At 42.3% G+C, this 20,454-nt stretch overlaps 1 protein-coding gene across 2 annotated transcripts in view; it reads left to right on the top strand.

Annotated features, from left to right (window-relative positions):
* The first annotated feature begins 5,443 nt into the window (after nt 1–5,443).
* Nucleotides 5,444–20,454, top strand: part of zdhhc14 (zinc finger DHHC-type palmitoyltransferase 14) — a 26,176-nt gene continuing 11,165 nt past the window's right edge. For both annotated transcript variants that reach the window (XM_055873063.1, XM_055873064.1), the window contains exons 1-4: nt 5,444–7,029; nt 16,760–16,920; nt 19,611–19,769; nt 20,128–20,265. In XM_055873063.1, the coding sequence (XP_055729038.1) occupies nt 6,785–7,029; nt 16,760–16,920; nt 19,611–19,769; nt 20,128–20,265 (703 nt within the window). In that variant the 5' untranslated portion in view covers nt 5,444–6,784. The remainder of the gene's footprint in view (nt 7,030–16,759; nt 16,921–19,610; nt 19,770–20,127; nt 20,266–20,454) is intronic.

Raw genomic sequence — 20,454 nt, forward strand, 5'->3', positions numbered from 1 at the left:
TGCTGTCTATCCCTGGTGTTACATTATAATGCTAACTGTCTATCCCTGGTGTTGCATTATAATGCTAACTGTCTATCCCTGGTGTTGCATTATAATGCTAACTGTCTATCCCTGGTGTTACATTATAATGCTAACTGTCTATCCCTGGTGTTGCATTATAATGCTGTCTATCCCTGGTGTTGCATTATAATGCTGTCTATCCCTGGTGTTACATTATAATGCTAACTGTCTATCCCTGGTGTTGCATTATAATGCTAACTGTCTATCCCTGGTGTTACATTATAATGCTAACTGTCTATCCCTGGTGTTACATTATAATGCTAACTGTCTATCCCTGGTGTTACATTATAATGCTAACTGTCTATCCCTGGTGTTGCATTATAATGCTGTCTATCCCTGGTGTTACATTATAATGCTAACTGTCTATCCCTGGTGTTGCATTATAATGCTAACTGTCTATCCCTGGTGTTACATTATAATGCTAACTGTCTATCCCTGGTGTTACATTATAATGCTAACTGTCTATCCCTGGTGTTGCATTATAATGCTAACTGTCTATCCCTGGTGTTGCATTATAATGCTAACTGTCTATCCCTGGTGTTACATTATAATGCTAACTGTCTATCCCTGGTGTTACATTATAATGCTAACTGTCTATCCCTGGTGTTACATTTTAATGCTAACTGTCTATCCCTGGTGTTGCATTATAATGCTGTCTATCCCTGGTGTTACATTATAATGCTAACTGTCTATCCCTGGTGTTGCATTATAATGCTAACTGTCTATCCCTGGTGTTACATTATAATGCTAACTGTCTATCCCTGGTGTTGCATTATAATGCTAACTGTCTATCCCTGGTGTTGCATTATAATGCTAACTGTCTATCCCTGGTGTTACATTATAATGCTAACTGTCTATCCCTGGTGTTACATTATAATGCTAACTGTCTATCCCTGGTGTTACATTATAATGCTAACTGTCTATCCCTGGTGTTGCATTATAATGCTAACTGTCTATCCCTGGTGTTGCATTATAATGCTAACTGTCTATCCCTGGTGTTGCATTATAATGCTGTCTATCCCTGGTGTTACATTATAATGCTAACTGTCTATCCCTGGTGTTGCATTATAATGCTAACTGTCTATCCCTGGTGTTACATTATAATGCTAACTGTCTATCCCTGGTGTTGCATTATAATGTTAGCTGTCTATCCCTGGTGTTGCATTATAATGCTAACTGTCTATCCCTGGTGTTGCATTATAATGCTAACTGGTGTTGCATTATAATGCTGTCTATCCCTGGTGTTGCATTATAATGCTGTCTATCCCTGGTGTTACATTATAATGCTAACTGTCTATCCCTGGTGTTGCATTATAATGCTAACTGGTGTTGCATTATAATGCTGTCTATCCCTGGTGTTGCATTATAATGCTAACTGTCTATCCCTGGTGTTGCATTATAATGCTAACTGGTGTTGCATTATAATGCTGTCTATCCCTGGTGTTGCATTATAATGCTATCTATCCCTGGTGTTGCATTATAATGATGTCTATCCCTGGTGTTGCATTATAATGCTATCTATCCCTGGTGTTGCATTATAATGCTAACTGTCTATCCCTGGTGTTGCATTGTAATGCTGTCTATCCCTGGTGTTGCATTATAATGATGTCTATCCCTGGTGTTGCATTATAATGCTATCTATCCCTGGTGTTGCATTATAATGCTAACTGTCTATCCCTGGTGTTGCATTATAATGCTAACTGTCTATCCCTGGTGTTGCATTATAATGCTAACTGTCTATCCCTGGTGTTACATTATAATGCTGTCTATCCCTGGTGTTGCATTATAATGCTGTCTATCCCTGGTGTTGCATTATAATGATGTCTATCCCTGGTGTTGCATTATAATGCTGTCTATCCCTGGTGTTGCATTATAATGCTAACTGTCTATCCCTGGTGTTGCATTATAATGCTAACCGTCTATCCCTGGTGTTGCATTATAATGCTAACTGTCTATCCCTGGTGTTGCATTATAATGCTGTCTATCCCTGGTGTTGCATTATAATGATGTCTATCCCTGGTGTTGCATTATAATGCTGTCTATCCCTGGTGTTGCATTATAATGCTAACTGTCTATCCCTGGTGTTACATTATAATGCTAACTGTCTATCCCTGGAGTTGCATTATAATGCGAACTGTCTACTCTTATGTATGATTCTTTACGAGTTTCTCTTTTCAGTATGAGCTTTCTTATAAAAAATGTGAGCATACTAAACATATTTCTGGTTAACCAATGAGTTAACACAAAAAAACAGCCATAAGTCATAACAGTTCTACTGCAAGCTTCATGTGTGAGCTGCCAGATTCATGTGTGAGATACCAGAGACAGCCCTGGTTCCATTATAAACTAGCCTTGGTATCAGCTCTTTACAGCGCCTCATAAGTCAGTAACTGCCTAGCAATCTCGTCTGGTCATGTGCTGTCTACAGGCCATATCCTCTGTGAGTGAAGCTTCTCAGCCACTGTGGCCTCACAACCACATTCCTCTCATAACATGCTAAATCTAATTTGACCACTTTACAAGGCATATTTGGCTGAGATGGAAGTTTACAAAGATGGCCTTCATCAGCTTAAAATAGAATGAAAAAACAAAGACACCACTGTGCTGCTCTGCCAAGTATATCTTCAAAAGTGATATGAGCTCTGGATCTGTGACTGTCCCGAATGGCACCATATCCCATAAATAATGTGCTACTTTTGACCAGGCATAACCTGGCGAAAGTTTTTGGGCAACAAAAGCTCATTTCCTGCATTAAAAAAAAAATGTATATGACCCTTTTGTGGTCACTTATTGTAAATAAGAATCTAAACACTTCTACATGAATGTGACTATAAAATTATATAATACATTATTTACCATTAATTTCTATTGGGCACAAAATAATCTGAAACCCAACCAAAACAAACAGCAAATGCATCCAACAAATGTGTAGAGTCACAAGCTTGATGTAGTCATTTTGTGCTATGAATATGATAAATACTTAACCTTTTACTAATTTAATACGCATAAAATGAATTTGTCCCAATACTTCTGCTCCCTTAAAATGGGGGGAGTATGTACATTTACATTTACATTTAAGTCATTTAGCAGACGCTCTTATCCAGAGCGACTTACAAATTGGTGCATTCACCTTATGACATCAGCCAGCTAAAAACAATGCTGCCCCATCCACACTCAATCCAAAAAAAAAATGCCTCTCCATGAACTGAAAGAGAGGCTCCTTTTGTAGGGCTAGCCCCTCCCCTAAGAACAATTAACACTAATTAATTAAGCAATTACCTAGTCAAACCTACATTTTCCATTAACTAAACATACTAAAGGATATACATTGCAACACGTGTTTTAAACAACATCACAACATAACATTTACAACATTACATCACTATTGACAGTGTCTTCCAATATGCCCATTTACATTAATGAGCCGTTTGGGACAGGCACTATAAAGTCAGCCCAATTCCTTAGCTCGGGTCCTTATCCAGCATACCCAGGAGCTACAGAGATAGAGAGAGGAACAGAACAAACAAACAAACAAACAACGCGCTCATCCACAACATCGATAAGTATTATAAATATTGCATATATTAAATATGAACACTGACATACGTGTGAAATGTATGTAGTAAGACAGAAGTTAACTTGTGTGTCGACCCACATTGTTAACTTATCTGATAACGGAGGAGTGATGAATGTGTGCATGCGTTAAAGTACCAAATGCTGCCCGCGGCCAGTGACGGACTTCTACGTCACAGCAGACTTTATGAAAGTTGCACAGTATACCTTTAATCTTCTGCCATCCATTGTGACATTGTGGGAGGATAACCAACCTTCCAATTAATGTCAATGGATTTCTTAGTTGCTATAAATTCTACATTACACAGTTTCTTCTGATAAGTCTCCAGTATCAACATTTCCAAGCAAACAAAAACAGGGAGAAAGGAGAGTATGTAGACATGTTGAGGTAAAATAACATACTCTTTGCCAGAATTCAGCCAACCTTCAAAAGACCACAACATATGCAAATTTGTTCCCTTTTGTGTTGTACACCTCCAGCAGAGGAAGTACATTTCTGAGTGCATGAAATTCAGTTTCACTGGTATATAGTACGTTCTGTGGAAGGTGTTAAACTGAAGTAATTTATGTCTGCGATTATATGAACATGACTGGGCATTCAACCATATCTGTATCCATTCATCATCATCAATAGTGTCTCCCAGGTCTTTCTCACATTTTTGTTAGGCTTTTCCTGATGACACAAAACATGTGTCATCGGGAAAAGCCTATCAACCCTTGATACAGTTTGAAAATCAACTTTATAGAGGTTTGTCAGACTGCCTTAAAATAGTTTCAATCTTTGAAGCTTCTGGCTTGTCCAGTGTTTGTTGCAAAGAAAGAATAAAGTGTTGCATCTGCAAAAGTTCACCTCAGTGCCGTCACACACTGGTCTTCCCTGGTTGGCTGAGACCCCTGTCACCATCTGATCCTGCTCAGATGAGACATGACAAATAATTACCTTGGTGTACATTTATACATTATCTAAGAATAGAATCAAAGGTACAATAATTGAAATGACCATTGTAGCCTAGCCATCAACTCAAGATGTGACTTTGTCTCCCTTCACTCGTTATAATATACTGCAAAATTCACCAGAGCTCTGTAGACTGTACTTCCATGGCTGTCTGACCCTGCTGGGACACCTGTCACCATCTGATCCTGCGAAGACATGGTGAGCGTAGTGTTGTGTACTGACTGTGCATGACAATGAAGGCTGTAGAGCGGTTTATACCATGCATCTATGCCCTGGCTACTGTAAATTGCTCTGGATAAGAGCATCTACTGAAAAGGAATGAACAGACCATTTCAGTTTTCACATAGAAATAAGTTGCATTTGCAAAGAAACTGGAAAACATATCAAGCAAGTATTTTTATATTCCGTAAGTATTATCAAATGAAATGTTTTATATAGACTCAAGTTACAAATGCTGATAAACACCCAAATACATGTTTTTATTTTAAATCACAAAAGTAGTGCATTGGACTTTTACTGGTCCTGTATTAGCGGACCGAGATGCGTCTTCAGCGCGAGCAATGTTTTTCTTCATAATATAAAATTGTCATACATCCAGGGAGGCTATGCAAGAAATGCAATACATTTTAGACAATTAACGTTAGTAGTCAGATTATGTGGAGCAGTATAATATCACTCCGTCATCGGTCAGGGCTAACAGGCATCTCAAGTTAAATTGCCTAGATGTAATGCTAGCCTACATTAATCATAGCTACCTTGCTGAACTATCCCGGACTATTTTTCTTGGCCAAGGCTAACGTTGAGCCAAATCCTGCAATCATCCCGGCAGAGGCGACAGTCGTCAGGAAAGCTGAACCTGAACAGGGATAATGTGACGTTGTTTATGGGTCACAAGAATTTGTCGTATAAGTAAACAATTAGCTAGCTGTAGTAGCTACTACATTTATAATACAAAAACGGCTATTTTTATATTCACAAACAGTACAACGATCGATAAATAAATAGGCAGTCGCTTGCCTTTCATTCGCTGTAGTTTGTCATCGTTTTCTGTCACAATTGCAGTGACATTCAACGTCGTGTTTCTTTTCAAAGCGGTCATTTTATTTGTCCGACACTTAAATAATTACGGTGGAAACATGCTCAGCTAGGAACTTTTAATTCGCTCTAAACTACTCTTATCTACATACACATTTTTGGAGCCACGAAAATCAATTGTAGCATACTTATTCATTACTATGCATTTGAACATTAGGATGTATATTTCGATTTGAGAGTACTATACTCCATCTGAAATACAAATACCGATACTACAATTCCCATGGCACTACTAACGTGTGCGCGCATGTGTTTGTTGTTGGGGCTGCTGTACATTGTAGGCAGCCGCAACACAGGCAACGGGTGGCGAGCTGTTGTTGCAGTGATACAAATGTCTCTGCTTTCATGAAGGCATGAACATAAGATTACGCGTCTCCACAACAACACTATAAAATCCTTATTTTACCGAATCGAGAGAACTGTGAGAATGTGAGGTGTATCAAGTATAGGCTATTACTACCAACCAACGAAGACCGCGGACACGACGTTATTGTACTGGCGGCTTGCAACGAGATCCGTGCACCTCTAGAAATCCAATCGGCGCTATTCTGCAGTAAAATGCCCGTCTTTTATTTTGCGTATATCCTCGTTGGAGAATTGCATTTTTATACACTGAGTGGCTAAATGATTGTTGTATCTTCTCTGCACTTAAATGTGAAAAGCATTATTCTCTTTTAAGGACACTCGAAGGACGTCTTTATGACTGGGTTTCTTCTCGCGTCCTCCACATTTTTTGATTGCATTGTGTTTACATAAGTCTGTCCAGTAACGCCTCGCTAGTGGCTACAGTTACAGTTTTTAAAAACACAATGGAAGTGTTATTCAAACAATTGAGGCTATGTTTATTTTCACACTGACAAAGTGGTATAGCTGATCAAATTCAGGAGGATGCACGTGCAGAAAATGAAGCTTATAAAAAAAAAGTATTGAAGCATTTTTGTTGTTGTACTGCAATGTATTGTACAGAAATTGACATTTTCTGACAGCATTACATCATCACTGTGCCAAAGGATCAGGAACAAGCACGGAGCACTTCTTTAACCCCATTTATCAGCTGCCCCTGAATTCTTTGTATTGTTTTGCAAGGTGCACTATTTACAGATGCATCTCGGACTTGATGAGCCGGTGCGAGAATGTCAGTATAACCCGATCTGCACGCGCAACTCATCGTCTATGGAGACCTCGGGGCACAAAAAGAAGAGGACTCCCCGCAGGAAGTGGCAGATCTTCCCTGGCCGAAATAGATTCTACTGTAATGGAAGGGTCATGATGGCGAGACAGACCGGGGTCTTCTACCTAACCCTGGTCCTCATCATGGTCACCAGCGGGCTTTTCTTCGCATTCGAGTAAGTGCAAATTACACTACAGTAGCCATGCAAGACCTCATCATTTACAGGTGTGAACAGTCATTTTTAAAAGAGTGACAAAGTTTTTAAGTGTGCCACACTTATAGGAAATTTAACCCTAAAACTATCTTTTGGTATTTGTTTCATTAGTTCATTGGTGATATAGTCTCAAAATGTTTTTCATGTCAGCAAACAAGTTTTCAAGATATATACCTTCAACATGTATTTTTTTAATTAAGCAGGTATAATGGCTCTATTTCTCAATTTTGAAAGTTGTATATCTTAAACTAAGGACACATATACCAAACGAAAATGTTAGAACCCCCCCCCCCCCCACACACACACACACGCACACACACACACACACACACACACACTTTTCTTTTGCTATCTCTCTAATCTGTTTCCATCCCAAATGGCACCCTATTCCCTATACAATGTGCATCTTTTGACCGAGGCCCTGTTTAAAAGTAGTGCCCTATGTAGGGAATATGGTGTCATTTGATACACATACCCCACTGATTTATGAATGTAGCTAATTGTCTACCTTTTATATAGAAAGAGTTTGGGAGTATGCAATCTGGTTTCCACTCGGGTTATGGATGTTTCACTACAACCTTAAAGGTCCTCAATGATGTCACCGTTGCCCTTGATTCTAAGCCGAATTGTGCTGCTATTTTTATTGACTTGGCCAAAGCTTTTGATACGGTAGACCATTCCATTCTTGTGGAGTATGGGTGTCGCTGAGGGGTCTTTGGCCTGGTTTGCTAACTACCTCTCTCAAAGAGTGCAGTGTATAAAGTCAGAAAATCTGCTGTCTCAGCCACTGCCTGTCACCAAGGCAGTACCCCAAGGCTCAATCCTATGCCCCACGCTCTTCTCAATTTACATCAACAACATAGCTCAGGCAGTAGGAAGCTCTCTCATCCATTTATATGCAGATGATACAGTCTTATACTCAGGATTTTGTGTTAAATGCTCTACAACAAAGCTTTCTTAGTGTCCAACAAGCTTTATCTACCCTTAACCTTGTTCTGAACACCTCCAAAACAAAGGTCATGTGGTTTGGTAAGAAGAATGCCCCTCCTCCCACAGGTGTTATTATTACCTCTGAGGGTTTAGAGCTTGAGGTAGTGACCTCATACAAGTACTTGGGAGTATTGCTTGATGGTGCACTGTCCTTCTCTCAGCACATATCAAAGCTGCAGGCTAAAGTTAAATCTAGACTTGGGTTCGTCTATCGTAATCGCACCTCTTTCACCCCAGCTGCCAAACTAACCCTGATTCAGATGAACATCCTACCCATGCTAGATTACGGAGACATAATTTATAAATCGGCAGGTAAGGGTGCTCTCGAGCGGCTAGATGTTCTTTACCATTTGGCCATCAGATTTGCCACCAATGCCCCTTATAGGACACGTCACTGCACTCTATACTCCTCTGTAAACTGGTCATCTCTGTATACCTGTCGCAAGACGCACTGGTTGATGCTTGTTTATAAAACCCTCTTAGGCCTCACTCCCCCCTATCTGAGATATCTACTGCAGCCCTCATCCTCCACATACAACACCCATTCTGCCAGTCACATTCTGTTAAAGATCCCCAAAGCAGACACGTCCCTGGGTCGCTCGTCTTTTCAGTTCGCTGCAGATAGCGACTGGAACGAGCTGCAACAAACACTAAAACTGGACAGTTTTATCTCAATCTTTTCATTCAAAGACTCAATCATGGACTCTCTTACTGACAGTTGTAGCTGCTTTGTGTGATGTATTGTTATCTCTACCTTGTTGACCTTTGTGCTGTTGACTGTGCCCAATAATTTTTGTACTATGTTTTGTGCTGCTACCATGTTGTGTTGCTACCATGTTGTGTTGCTACCATGTTGTTGTTATGTTGTGTTGCTGCCTTGCTATGTTGTTGTCTTAGGTAGGGTTGTGTTGCCTCTCTTGTTGTGACGTGTGTTTTGTCCTATATTTATAATGTATCTATTATTATTTTTTAATCCCAGGCCCCCGTCCCCGCAGGAGGCCTTTTGCCTTTTGGTAGGCCGTCATTGTAAATAAGAATTTGTTCTTAACTGACTTGCCTAGTTAAATAAATAAAATTAAAAAAATTAAATAAAGAGAGAATGTTGTCTGGACTGTTTTTCCCTGGTCGTTCCATATCATTTCAGAAAACCATGACACTAACCATCTAAGATTGTTCGGAAATACTTTTAGTAGTAAAATTAGCATTCCTGCCTCATCATTTTTTTGAAATATATTTTGATCTCTTAGGAATTAAGGAAATTGATTGCGCCCAAATGTTCAATTTTGTGATATTCAGTAAATATAGTACCAAACATACGATTTGGATCAAACTTTTCTAACAAAGAGTAAGACATGAGGAATCCAAATAAATGGTTAAGAGTCACCCATGGACCCCCCACCCCCCACACCAATACCACCCCAACAACCAGTATACAGTATCAGGATGTAGGCTGGAACATGACTAATTTCTCTGAACAGGGGGAAAAAACATCATCAAATTCACTGAGAATACAATACATAGGATGACGAAACAATACTCTGAGCCGCAGCTCCATACTTGTCAGACATAGTGAACTGATACTTTATACTGGTTGTTGGGGTAGGATTGCCGTAGGTTGTGGGGGTCCATGCGTGGCTTTTGGCTATTTCTTTGAATTCCTCATGTCTAATTCATTCTTAGAAATTAAGTTTGATTCAAATCGGATGTTCGGAACTATATTTATTGAATATTATATTAATCCTATAAATTAAAATGGCCAATTTGGGTTCAATCAATTAGCTTAATTTCTCAGATATCAAATTATATTTCAACAAAATAATGTTGCAGGAATGCTACTTGTATCTGTTTCTAACAACAGAAACATTTTAGAACAATCTGAGATGGCGGGTGTCGAAATACATTTTTGTGCTTTTTGTGGTGGAACGACCCCCCCCCCCCCCCCCTTCCAAATGGTCACAGAATTTAGTTTCGTCAAGCAGATGAAATTTACTCCACTCAGTCAAGTGTCAAACTTTGGGTGAACAGAGCTCCAAACATTGCAGAAACTTAGTGGTTCTCAATCCTCATTGGTCAGGAAAGATATTTGTGATAGTAATGAGTTACTTGTTTTTGGGGACAGGTGAATGCCTTCCTTGGTGGGCTGATGTATTTCATTTGGGTTTTCCGGAACTCTGACATGCATAGATGTTGAGATATATGAACACAAGGAGGTCTTGTGATGGTTGTGCAGTCTGCAGGGTCGGGGGTACAGGACAAACCATCCTTTCAACTTAGTCAGCAAGTCTCATAGTCATCCTCTGGGATCCTGTCTCGCATGTTGAAGGTCTGAAATGTTTTCGTGGCTCTCTAAGCTTCTGCAGGTTTTCAAAGGGTCATTTTAAAAAGTTTATTTACTTGCAATCTTTCAATCTTGCAATCAAGATGGGTTCAAATTCAGAAACTTTTTGGATTTGATTAGTGTATCAGCCTGAACATTTCCATTTTAGTCATTAAGCAGACAAGCCTGTAATTCAATGGCCTAGGCTATTCATTGAGTGATGAAATGCCACAGATGTAAGTCAGTCAGATATGCAGATGTCTTCAATTATAAATTTGAATGACAGCTCATATAGGCCCACTGTTATGACATGCAAATTCATTCATTTGAGAGTGACACCGATCCTAATATGTAAAGAGAAAATTGGGAGATGACTGACATATTTTCCGGTTGGTCTACCCATCTCCCCCCCCATCTTTCCTTCTCTGTTGCCTTTCATTCCTCCCACGTTCCATACCTTCCAAAACATGGCACCCCAGTGTTCCCGTTTCCATGGTAACAGTTTCCTCTTAGGCTTTTTGTGTCCTGTCGAACCAACAGCCTGCATCTCCAAGGCAACTGGAGAAGAGTCACCAATTGTTCCAGTTTGATTTGGTCTCCGTCCCAAATGGCATCCTGTTACCTATATAGTGCACTACATCGGTAATAGGTTGCTATTTGGGACTCAGACTTGGTCTATGTTTGTTGTGTTTGACTAAAGATAAGACTAATGTAATTGCACTCCTCTAGCCAGAACGGAGAGCGTCTCTAAACTACAGCCAAAACATTCATCCATTTATAGTACAACATGCTCTGGGATTTGCCTGGGAAACATTGGACAAATGGTCCAATGAATGAAACATAACAAGGACGAATTGTGTCGTGATTCAAACTTGGAATGGATCAACTTCTGGTTACTCATTGCATTGTATAAAGCCTGAGAAGATGAAATGAGAAACTCATGCCTGAATGTTTACACATCTCCTACATTTGCATTTTAGTCATCTAGCAGATGCTCTTATCCAGAGTGACTTACAGGAGCAATTAGGGTTTAAGTGCCTTGTTCAAGGGCACATAGACAGATTTTTCACAGAGTTGGCTCGGGGATTTGAACCAGCGACATTTCGGTTACTGGGCCAACCCTCTTAACTGCTAGTCTACCTTTCATTCAGACAATCTTTTTCAGTACAGTATCCAATACTATCCAGATTCCATAGTCTTTACCAAGGGCATAGTCCTTGTATTTCCAAAGGCAGTGGGATAGTGAAGTGCAGGTGAAAGGTGCAGGTGAAAGAATCACTCTACCATGACCCTACCCCAACCTTTCCCTCCACTGTGTACCAGATCTCCAAGCCAGCCCTCTGACAATTATCCATGTTTTCTTTACATTGCCAACAACAAAATTGGCCGATAACCTCCTCTAGTCTACAATGGTAGGCATTTTTTAAATAGGACTACTTGGAAACTTGCTGCAGCTATTTCCAATCCTAGCATGACGAACTGATAAGATCTGAGTTTCAGTCTAATTCAATTCCAGCGTAGCCGCCTCACAGAGCCAAAGTAGCAGCCGTACAGATCTCATATCTGTTCACACTGACTATGCTAAGTGAATAAAAGCATGGTATTTCACTTCATGGCTAGTACCATTAGATATTTAATATAGTTTTATGCCAAGACTATAACCTGAAACCAATTACCCAAACCTGCGCTCAACATGCCTCACTCTTTAAATCATGGGGATCTTGATGTCCGATATTATAACAGCCCATAGAAGACTTTAAGGAACAGACGTGGGGTTAAGAGATTTTGATTGGATATTGTGCCCACCAAAATATTAACGGATTACATGGACATGATGCTTCCCAATCCTTTTCCTAATTCAAATCAAATGTTATTGGTCACACACATATTTGTTATTGCGGGTGTCGCGAAATGCTTGTGTTCCTAGCTCCAACAGTGTAGTAGGATCTAACAATTCACAACAATACACAAATCTAAAAGGAATTAAGAAATATATAAATATTAGGACGTGCAATGTTGGAGTGGCATTGACTAAAATACAGTAGAATAGAATAAAGTATATCCAGATTAAATGAGTAAAGCAGTATGTAAACAGTGATTGGTGTTCCATTATTAAAGTGGCCAGTGATTCCATGTCTATGTATATAGGACAGCAGCCTCTCAGGTGCAAGGTTGAGTAACCGGGTAGTAACCGGCTAGTGATGGCTATTTAACAGTCTGGTGGCCTTGAGATAGAAGCTGTTTAGAAGCAGTCTCTCGGTCCCAGCTTTGATGCACCTGTACTGACCTCTCCTTCTGGATGATAGCGGGGGGAACAGGCCATGGCTCGGTTGGTTGATGTCCTTGATGATCTTTTTGGCCTTCCTGTGACATTGGGTGCTGTAGGTGTCCTGGAGGGCAGGCACGGTGATGTGTTGGGCAGACCGCACCACCCTCTGAAGAGCCCTGCAGTTGCGGGCGGTGCAGTTGCCGTACCAGGCGGTGATACAGCCCGACAGGATGCTCTCAATTGTGCATCTGTAAAAGTCTGTGAGGGTCGTAGGGGCCAAGCAGAATTTCTTAAGCTTCCTGAGGTTGAAGAGGTGCTGTTCCACCTTCACCACACTGTCTGTGTGGATGGACCATTTCAGATTGTCAGTGATGTGTACGCTGAGGAACTTGAAGCTTTTAACCATCTCCACTGCAGTCCCGTCGATGTGTATAGGGGCGTGCTCCCTCTGCTGTTTCCTGAAGTCCACAATCAGCTCCTTCATTTTGTTGATGTGGAGGGAGAGGTTATTTTCCTAGCACCACTCCGCCATGGCCATCACCTCCTCCCTGTAGTCTCTCATCATTGTTGGTAATCAGGCCTACTACTGTTGTGTCGTCTGCAAACTTGATGATTGAGTTGGAGGCGTGCGTGGTCCCGCAGTCATGGGTGAACAGGGAGTACAGGAGGGGGCTGAGCACGCACCCTTGTGGGGCCCCTGTGTTTAGGATCAGTGAAGTGGAGGTGTTTTCCTACCTTCACCACCTGGGTGCGGCCCGTCAGAAGTCCAGAACCCAGTTGCACAGGGCTGGGTTCAGTCCCAGAGCTCTGAGCTTAATGGTGAGCTTGGAGGGTACTATGGTGTTGAAGGCCAAGCTATAGTCAATGAACAGCATTCTTACAAAGGTAGTCCTCTTGTCCAGATGCGATAGGGCAGTGTGCAGTGAGATGGCGATTGCATTGTCCGTGGATCTATTGGGGCAGTAAGCAAATTGAAGTGGATCTAGTGTCAGTTAAGTTGGAGGTGATATGATCCTTAACTAGCCTCTCAACACTTAATGCTGACAGAAGTGACTGCTACAGGGCAATAATAATTTAGTTCAGTTACCTTTGCTTTCTTGGGTATAGGAACAATGGTGGACATCTTGAAGCAAGTGGGGACAGCAGACTAGGATAGGGAGAGATTGAATATGTCCGTAAACACTCCAGCCAGCTGGTCTGCGCATGCTCTGAGGACGCGGCTTGGGATGACGTCTGGGCCGGCAGCCTTGCTAGGGTTAACCCATTAAATGTCTTACTCATGTTGGCCACGGAGAACGAGAGCCCACAGTCCTTGGGAGTGGGTCGCTTCGGTGGCACTGTGTTATCCTCAAAGCGGGCAAAGAAGGTGTTTAGCTTGTCCGGGAGCAAGACGTAAGTGTCTGCGACGTGGCTGGTTTTCAATTTGTAATCCGTGATTGTCTGTAGACCCTGCAACATACGTCTCGTGTCTGAATTGCCACTTCACTTTCTCTGTACTGATGTTTTGTCTGTTTGATTTCCTTGCGCAGGGAATAACTACACTGTTTTGTATTCAACCATATTCCCAGTCACCTTGCCATGGTTACATGTGGTGGTTTGCGCTTTCAGTTTTGCGCGAATGCTGCCATCTATGCACGGTTTCTGATTTGGGTAGGTTTTAATAGTCACAGTGGGAACAACATCCCCTATACACTTCCTGATGAACTCAGTCACTGTGTCCGTGTATACATCAATGTTATTCTCAGAGGCTACCCGGAACATATCCCAGTCCGCGTGATCAAAACTATCTTGAAGCATGGATTCCAAATGGTCAAACCAGTGTTTTAACGGGTAATTCATGTTTGAGTTTCTGCCTATAGGAAGGGAGGAGCAAAATGGAGTTGTGATTTGATGGGCGGGGGAGTGGTGGTTTCCAGTTTGCATAAAGTCCAGTGTTGTTCCTTGAGGGGCGTTGTGGTACCGGCTTGAGGGGGTATATATATGAGTGTGACGTATTCTAGGTCGGATGAACAATAAGACTTGAGTTTCTGTATGTCATCACAATCACACCATGAGTAGTTAATCATGAAACATACACCACCACCTTTCTTCTTCACGGAGCGTTCTTTATTCCTGTCTGCGTGATGTACTGAGAACCCAGCTGGCTGTATGGACGGGGACAGTATATCCCGAGAGAGCCAGGACTCCATAAGACAGAGTACGTTACAGTCCCTGATCTCTCTGGGAGGAGATCCTCACCCTGAGCTCGTCTACTTTATTGTCCAGGGACTGAACGTTAGCGAGTAATATACTCTGAAGCGGTGGATGATGTGCACGCCACCTGAGTCGGACTAGAAGTCCACTTCGAATACCTCTTCTCCCTCTGGCGGCGTCTTGGAGCAGCCCCTGGGATAAGTTCAATTGACATGGGGGGGTACGAACAAAGGATCCAAATCTGGAAAATCGTATGCTGCTATAGACCCAGGCTATGAGAAGAGAAGAATGGCGTGTCTGTTCATTTGAAGTAATAAAGTGAAAATAAATATGAAGGCATACCTTTCATTTCATGCTTTTGTCACGGATGCCAGTCGAGGAAAATGCTTGGAAATCTTCTCTTCTCAGACTGAGGCCAGTAGATTTCAGTCAGTGGATACGTCCTAAATGGCACCCTATTCCCTATATAGTGCACTACTTTTGACCAGAACCTTATGGGGTGTGTTGAATTGTGCCACAGAAAGCTTTCCAGGAAGGCCATTCCTCCTTGACCCCGGCCCCAGTCTTGTCATCTAATGACGTTAGGTACAGAGGACAGACAGTACAGTAGTGCTAACCAACATCTGTTCATGAACAAAACACTAGGCATGGTTTAAGTGAGTTTGTTGTTACAAGTGAATCAAATAAGTATGTGTGTGTGTGCACATTCCTGTTTATCCTAACAGTTTTATTAGTTGTGAACTTTCCACCCACCTAGATACAGCAATAGGCTGAGAGAGGCTGGACTGAGGGTTTGTAGGCCTGTTGTAAGGCAGGTCCTCACCAGACATAACCGGCAACAACGTCGCCTATGTGCACAAACCCACCGTCGCTGGACCAGACAGGACTGGCAAAAAGTGCTCTTCACTAACGAGTCGCAGTTTTGTCTCACCAGGAGTGATGGTCAGATTTGCGTTTATCGTCGAAGGAATGAGCGTTACACCGAGGCCTGTACTCCGGAGCGGGATCGATTTGGAGGTGGAGAGTCCGTCATGGTCTGGGGCGGTGTGTCACAGCATCATCGGACTGAGCTTGTTGTCATTGCAGGCAATCTCAACGCTGTGCATTACAGGGAAGACATCCTCCTCCCTCATGTGGTACCCTTCCTGCAGGCTCATCCTGACATGACCCTCCAGCATGACAATGCCACCAGCCATACTGCTCTTTCTGTGCGTTATTTCCTGCAAACAGGAATGTCAGTGTTCTGCCATGGCTAGCGAAGAGCCCGGATCTCAATCCCATTGAGCACGTCTGGGACCTTTTGGATCGGAAGGTGAGGGTGAGGGCCATTCCCGCCAGAAATGTCCGGGAACTTGCAGGTGCCTTGGTGGAAGAGGGGGGTAACATCTCACAGCAAGAACTTGCAAATGTGGTGCAGTCCATGAGGAGGAGATGCATTGCAGTACTTAATGCAGCTGGTGGCCACACCAGATATTGACTGTTACTTTTGATTTTGACCCCCTCTTTGTTCAGGGACACATTATTCAATTTCTGTTAGTCACATGTCTGTGGAACTTGTTCAGTTTATGTCTCAGTTGTTGAATCATGTTATGTTCATACAAATATTTACATGTTAAGTTTGCTGAAAATAAATGCAGTTGACAGTGAGAGGATGTTTATTTTTTTGCTGAGTTATATATATTTAACTTTTTTCAAAACTTACATAAACTGCAATTCAAATTGATGGTCAGCTAGCTAGAAGGATGTCTTTAGTCCCAAAACGTACTATTATTTTCCAGGCCTTTTAAATGTTGAGCTCGAGGTGATTTAGTCCTCCAACCACTAGAGTGTCCGAAGTTAGGGGGTGTCTGATGTTGGGGGGGGGGGGGAATTAGCTACATGCTTTTCCATTCCTAATTATTTTTGTTCCTCCCCTCTTCCAGCTGCCCGTTCCTGGCGTCCAACCTGACCCCGGCCATCCCGGTGATCGGAGGGGTGCTGTTTGTCTTTGTTCTGGGGATGCTGTTCAGAGCCAGCTTCAGTGACCCGGGAGTCCTGCCCCGTGCCACACCCGACGAGGCTGCCGACCTGGAGAGACAGATTGGTAACTATGGAGACCACCTGGTTTCCTAACAGTCCAGGGTTCTGGTCAAAAGTAGTGCACTATGTAGGGAATACGGTGCATTTTGGGACTTTGCTGAGGCAGAACTCTGAGGTGGCTGCTTCTCCTTGTTTGTGTTCCACTAATGAGGCAGATAGATTTGTTATCAACGTGAACTTCACCCGACCTCTATTAAACGGCGTGGATCGAGCCAATCATGTGCCGCCCTCTAATCGCCTGTGTGTGTGCCATTGAGATGATAAGGTGTTCAGAGATGACATCAGCTTTGAGAGGTGCTTTGCCCTGAGCACAATGGCATGTTGTCCAAACAGCCTGATTTTAAGGGACTCATTTTAGAGTTCAATTTAGAAAAGATCTCAGCCGTGTCGCAAATGTTTTACCATATTCCCTTTTGGTGCAATACTTTTGACCAGGACTCATAGGCCTCTGGTTTAAGGTAGTGCAATATGTAGGGAATAGGGTGCCATTTGGGAACCAACCCTCCTTTATCACTGGTGCAAGACACTTGTTCACTTTTGTTATGAGACACCCAATCCAATGCAAACCAAGAAGAATGAGTCAGGGATGTTCAATGAGAGAATCTGTGTTATACAGACCGAACAATCAATGTATATTTAGAACTGTGTTTTCCCTGTGAATACAGCATTCTGGAACAGACCTGTCAATCACAAAAGAGTCATTACTGAGAGAATGACCAAATGTGGGCATTGCTTGCTCTGCATCTAACTCCAGCTTTCTTATAGCAGGAGAGAAAACGTTTCATGTCTGCGTCCCAAATGGCATCCTATTCCTCATGTAATGCACTACTTTTGACCAGTCCCCATAGGGCTCTGGTCAAAAGTAGTTCACTATATAGGAAATGGGGTGCCATTTGGGACATAACCTATGTTGTATACATTTGATGAGGAAGGGTGGAAAGAATTCTGTTATATTTACTCAGTTTGGTTGTTTAGTGTATGTGGCCAGTCACTATGTGATGGACGTCTAGAAATAACATCTGCACATCCTGTATTAAAGGATCTAGATGTTCTGGACTGTACAGTCAACTCTACAAACAGGAAATTGGTGCCAATTGTTGTCAAAATCGTGCCTACAAACAATACCTATAAACGAGAATGACATTTTGTTTATTAAACTTTGATGAAAAGTAATATTACAGGCCTGCACTGAAAAAGCAGTGAACTTATGGAGAGGTAGTCTTGTCTGTTCCACAACCTAAACGCCTTCAAACTACTACTTTCTCTTTCTCCCACGCTTCTTCAGTCTCGCTCCCGAATGTTAGCTTTGGAGCAGCTCCATGTGTTTTCAATTCTAAGCTGCTTTATTTGCTGCTTCCCACAACTTGCAGTCCCACAATGCATTCTGTCTGGTGTCTGCTGTGCTTCTCTCTCATTGTGTGTCTTTCTCTCTCTCCTCTTTTTTATATAGACTTGTCATCATTCCTGCACTGTTTCAGCAGGAGTCGTGTTGTTAAATGCATTCACAATCCTCTGTGTATAAGAATGACGGGAATGTGATTGCAAGTGATCTCATTCCCTTTCCGCAATATACTTAATGTATGCTCTGTTCCGACGCTACTGTCACCGCCACTGTCAATGTCTTGTTTTTCATATGCACAAAGTCGTGGTTAAATATTCAGGCTAAACATCAATCCAATAGATGTTCACCACATTGATACTCCGTTGTCGCCTAAAACTTGATAGGTAAATCTGCAATATTTAACTTTTTGAGCGACCCGACCAAATTCACATAGAAATATCTGTTATAGATCTGTCATTCTCATTTAAAAGCAAGTCTAAGAAACAGTAAATCTGTTCTATGTGCGCTATTTCTATGCTTCCCATTCTTAAGTTTAGTTTTTGCGTCTTTTACTTTTGCTTTTGTACACCAGCTTCAAACAGCTGAAAATACAATATTTTGGTTATGGAAAAGATATTTCACAGCGGTTTAGATGGTAGAATGGTTTTCTACACTATCCTTGCTTGTTTTGTTACATAAACTGAAACTTAGAATTATAGCAACCAGGAAATGGCGGAGCAATCTTTAACGTTTATACACTCCATTTATATTAAACAATAAACCAGCGGTACAGTGCGATGAAATGTTAACAAGGAATGATGCAGCGTATGAAAACAATGGTCCAAGGCAGTGATGCAGAGTGAGTGTTATGCAGGGCTGCATGGCCGTCCCTTTGGCCCCCACCCACCAGGAGCCTCACCCCCCTCCCAGACCACAATAGCTTTTTCTGGATCAATTAGGTGTGCGCCCCCATCTCCAAGCAGGAAGAGCATGCAGTGTGTGTGTGTGGGATGAGTGCTAGGTCCTGCAGATGAATAATGTAATGTTAAGTAAACACTGTGCCACCGTGCCCCAGGTGCCTGCCGCTGTAAATTGCATCAGCGAGGAAGCCAGTAAAATGTGCTGACTGTGAAAGCCTATACTGTTGATGTGATTGCGTGACTTATTTTGTTTATTACAGGGAACAGGGAAATAAAAACAGAGCCAGAGCCCCCTTGGATACAGGAGTTCGTATCTGGCCCTTACCAGACTGGCTGTGCTTTTAGAAATAAGATACAGCTCTGAGACTGCACTGGATATCCAACATAGGAAAACAAAGGAATATGCTTCCCTTGTGAACTAAATCTGACTTGGTCTTGTGTGGTCCTCTTCAGACGCCGCTAATGGCCCCAGTGGTCCAGGGTACAGGCCGCCCCCGAGGATCAGAGAGGTGGTCATCAACGGGCAGACGGTCAAGCTTAAGTACTGTTTCACCTGCAAGATCTTCAGGCCCCCACGGGCCTCGCACTGCAGCCTGTGTGACAACTGTGTCGGTGAGTGGAGTAGACCTGGACCTCACTCAGACGCTCAGGCTTCTTTCTGTGGGAACATAATAGGAGAAACTGACTAACTCCATGGCTGTTCCATATGTATGACTTTTAAACCATCTACTCTCCCCTCTCTTTCCACTTTTTATTTCCTTTTCTATCCGCTACCCTCTTCCCTTTCTCTTCACCTTTAATTCTCTCTTCCACTCTTTACACTTTTCTGTTTCCCTTTCTCTCCACTTCTTTCTCTCTCTCCCCTCTTTCTCACTCTCCTCTCTGTCTCTCTCTCTCTCTCTTTCTCTCTCTCTCTCTCTCTCTCTCTCTCTCTCTCTCTCTCTCTCTCTTTCTTTCTTTCTTTCTGCAGAGCGTTTTGACCACCACTGTCCCTGGGTGGGGAACTGTGTTGGGAAGAGGAACTATCGTTTCTTCTACCTCTTCATCCTGTCCCTCTCCTTCCTCACCGTCTTCATCTTCGCCTTCGTTATTACACACGTCATCCTGAGTGAGTGACTCCAACCAGACACACACACACACACACACACACACACACACACACACACACACACACACACACACACACACACACACACACACACAGAGTGGTGATGCCCTGAGATAAACACAAAACTCAGTTTGACTGCTCAAACTCCCCAAACAAGTCTCCTGTACACGTCAGGTACCCTGAACATAC

Source organism: Salvelinus fontinalis, chromosome 20 (assembly GCF_029448725.1).
Source record: "Salvelinus fontinalis isolate EN_2023a chromosome 20, ASM2944872v1, whole genome shotgun sequence".
NCBI lineage: Eukaryota > Metazoa > Chordata > Actinopteri > Salmoniformes > Salmonidae > Salvelinus > Salvelinus fontinalis.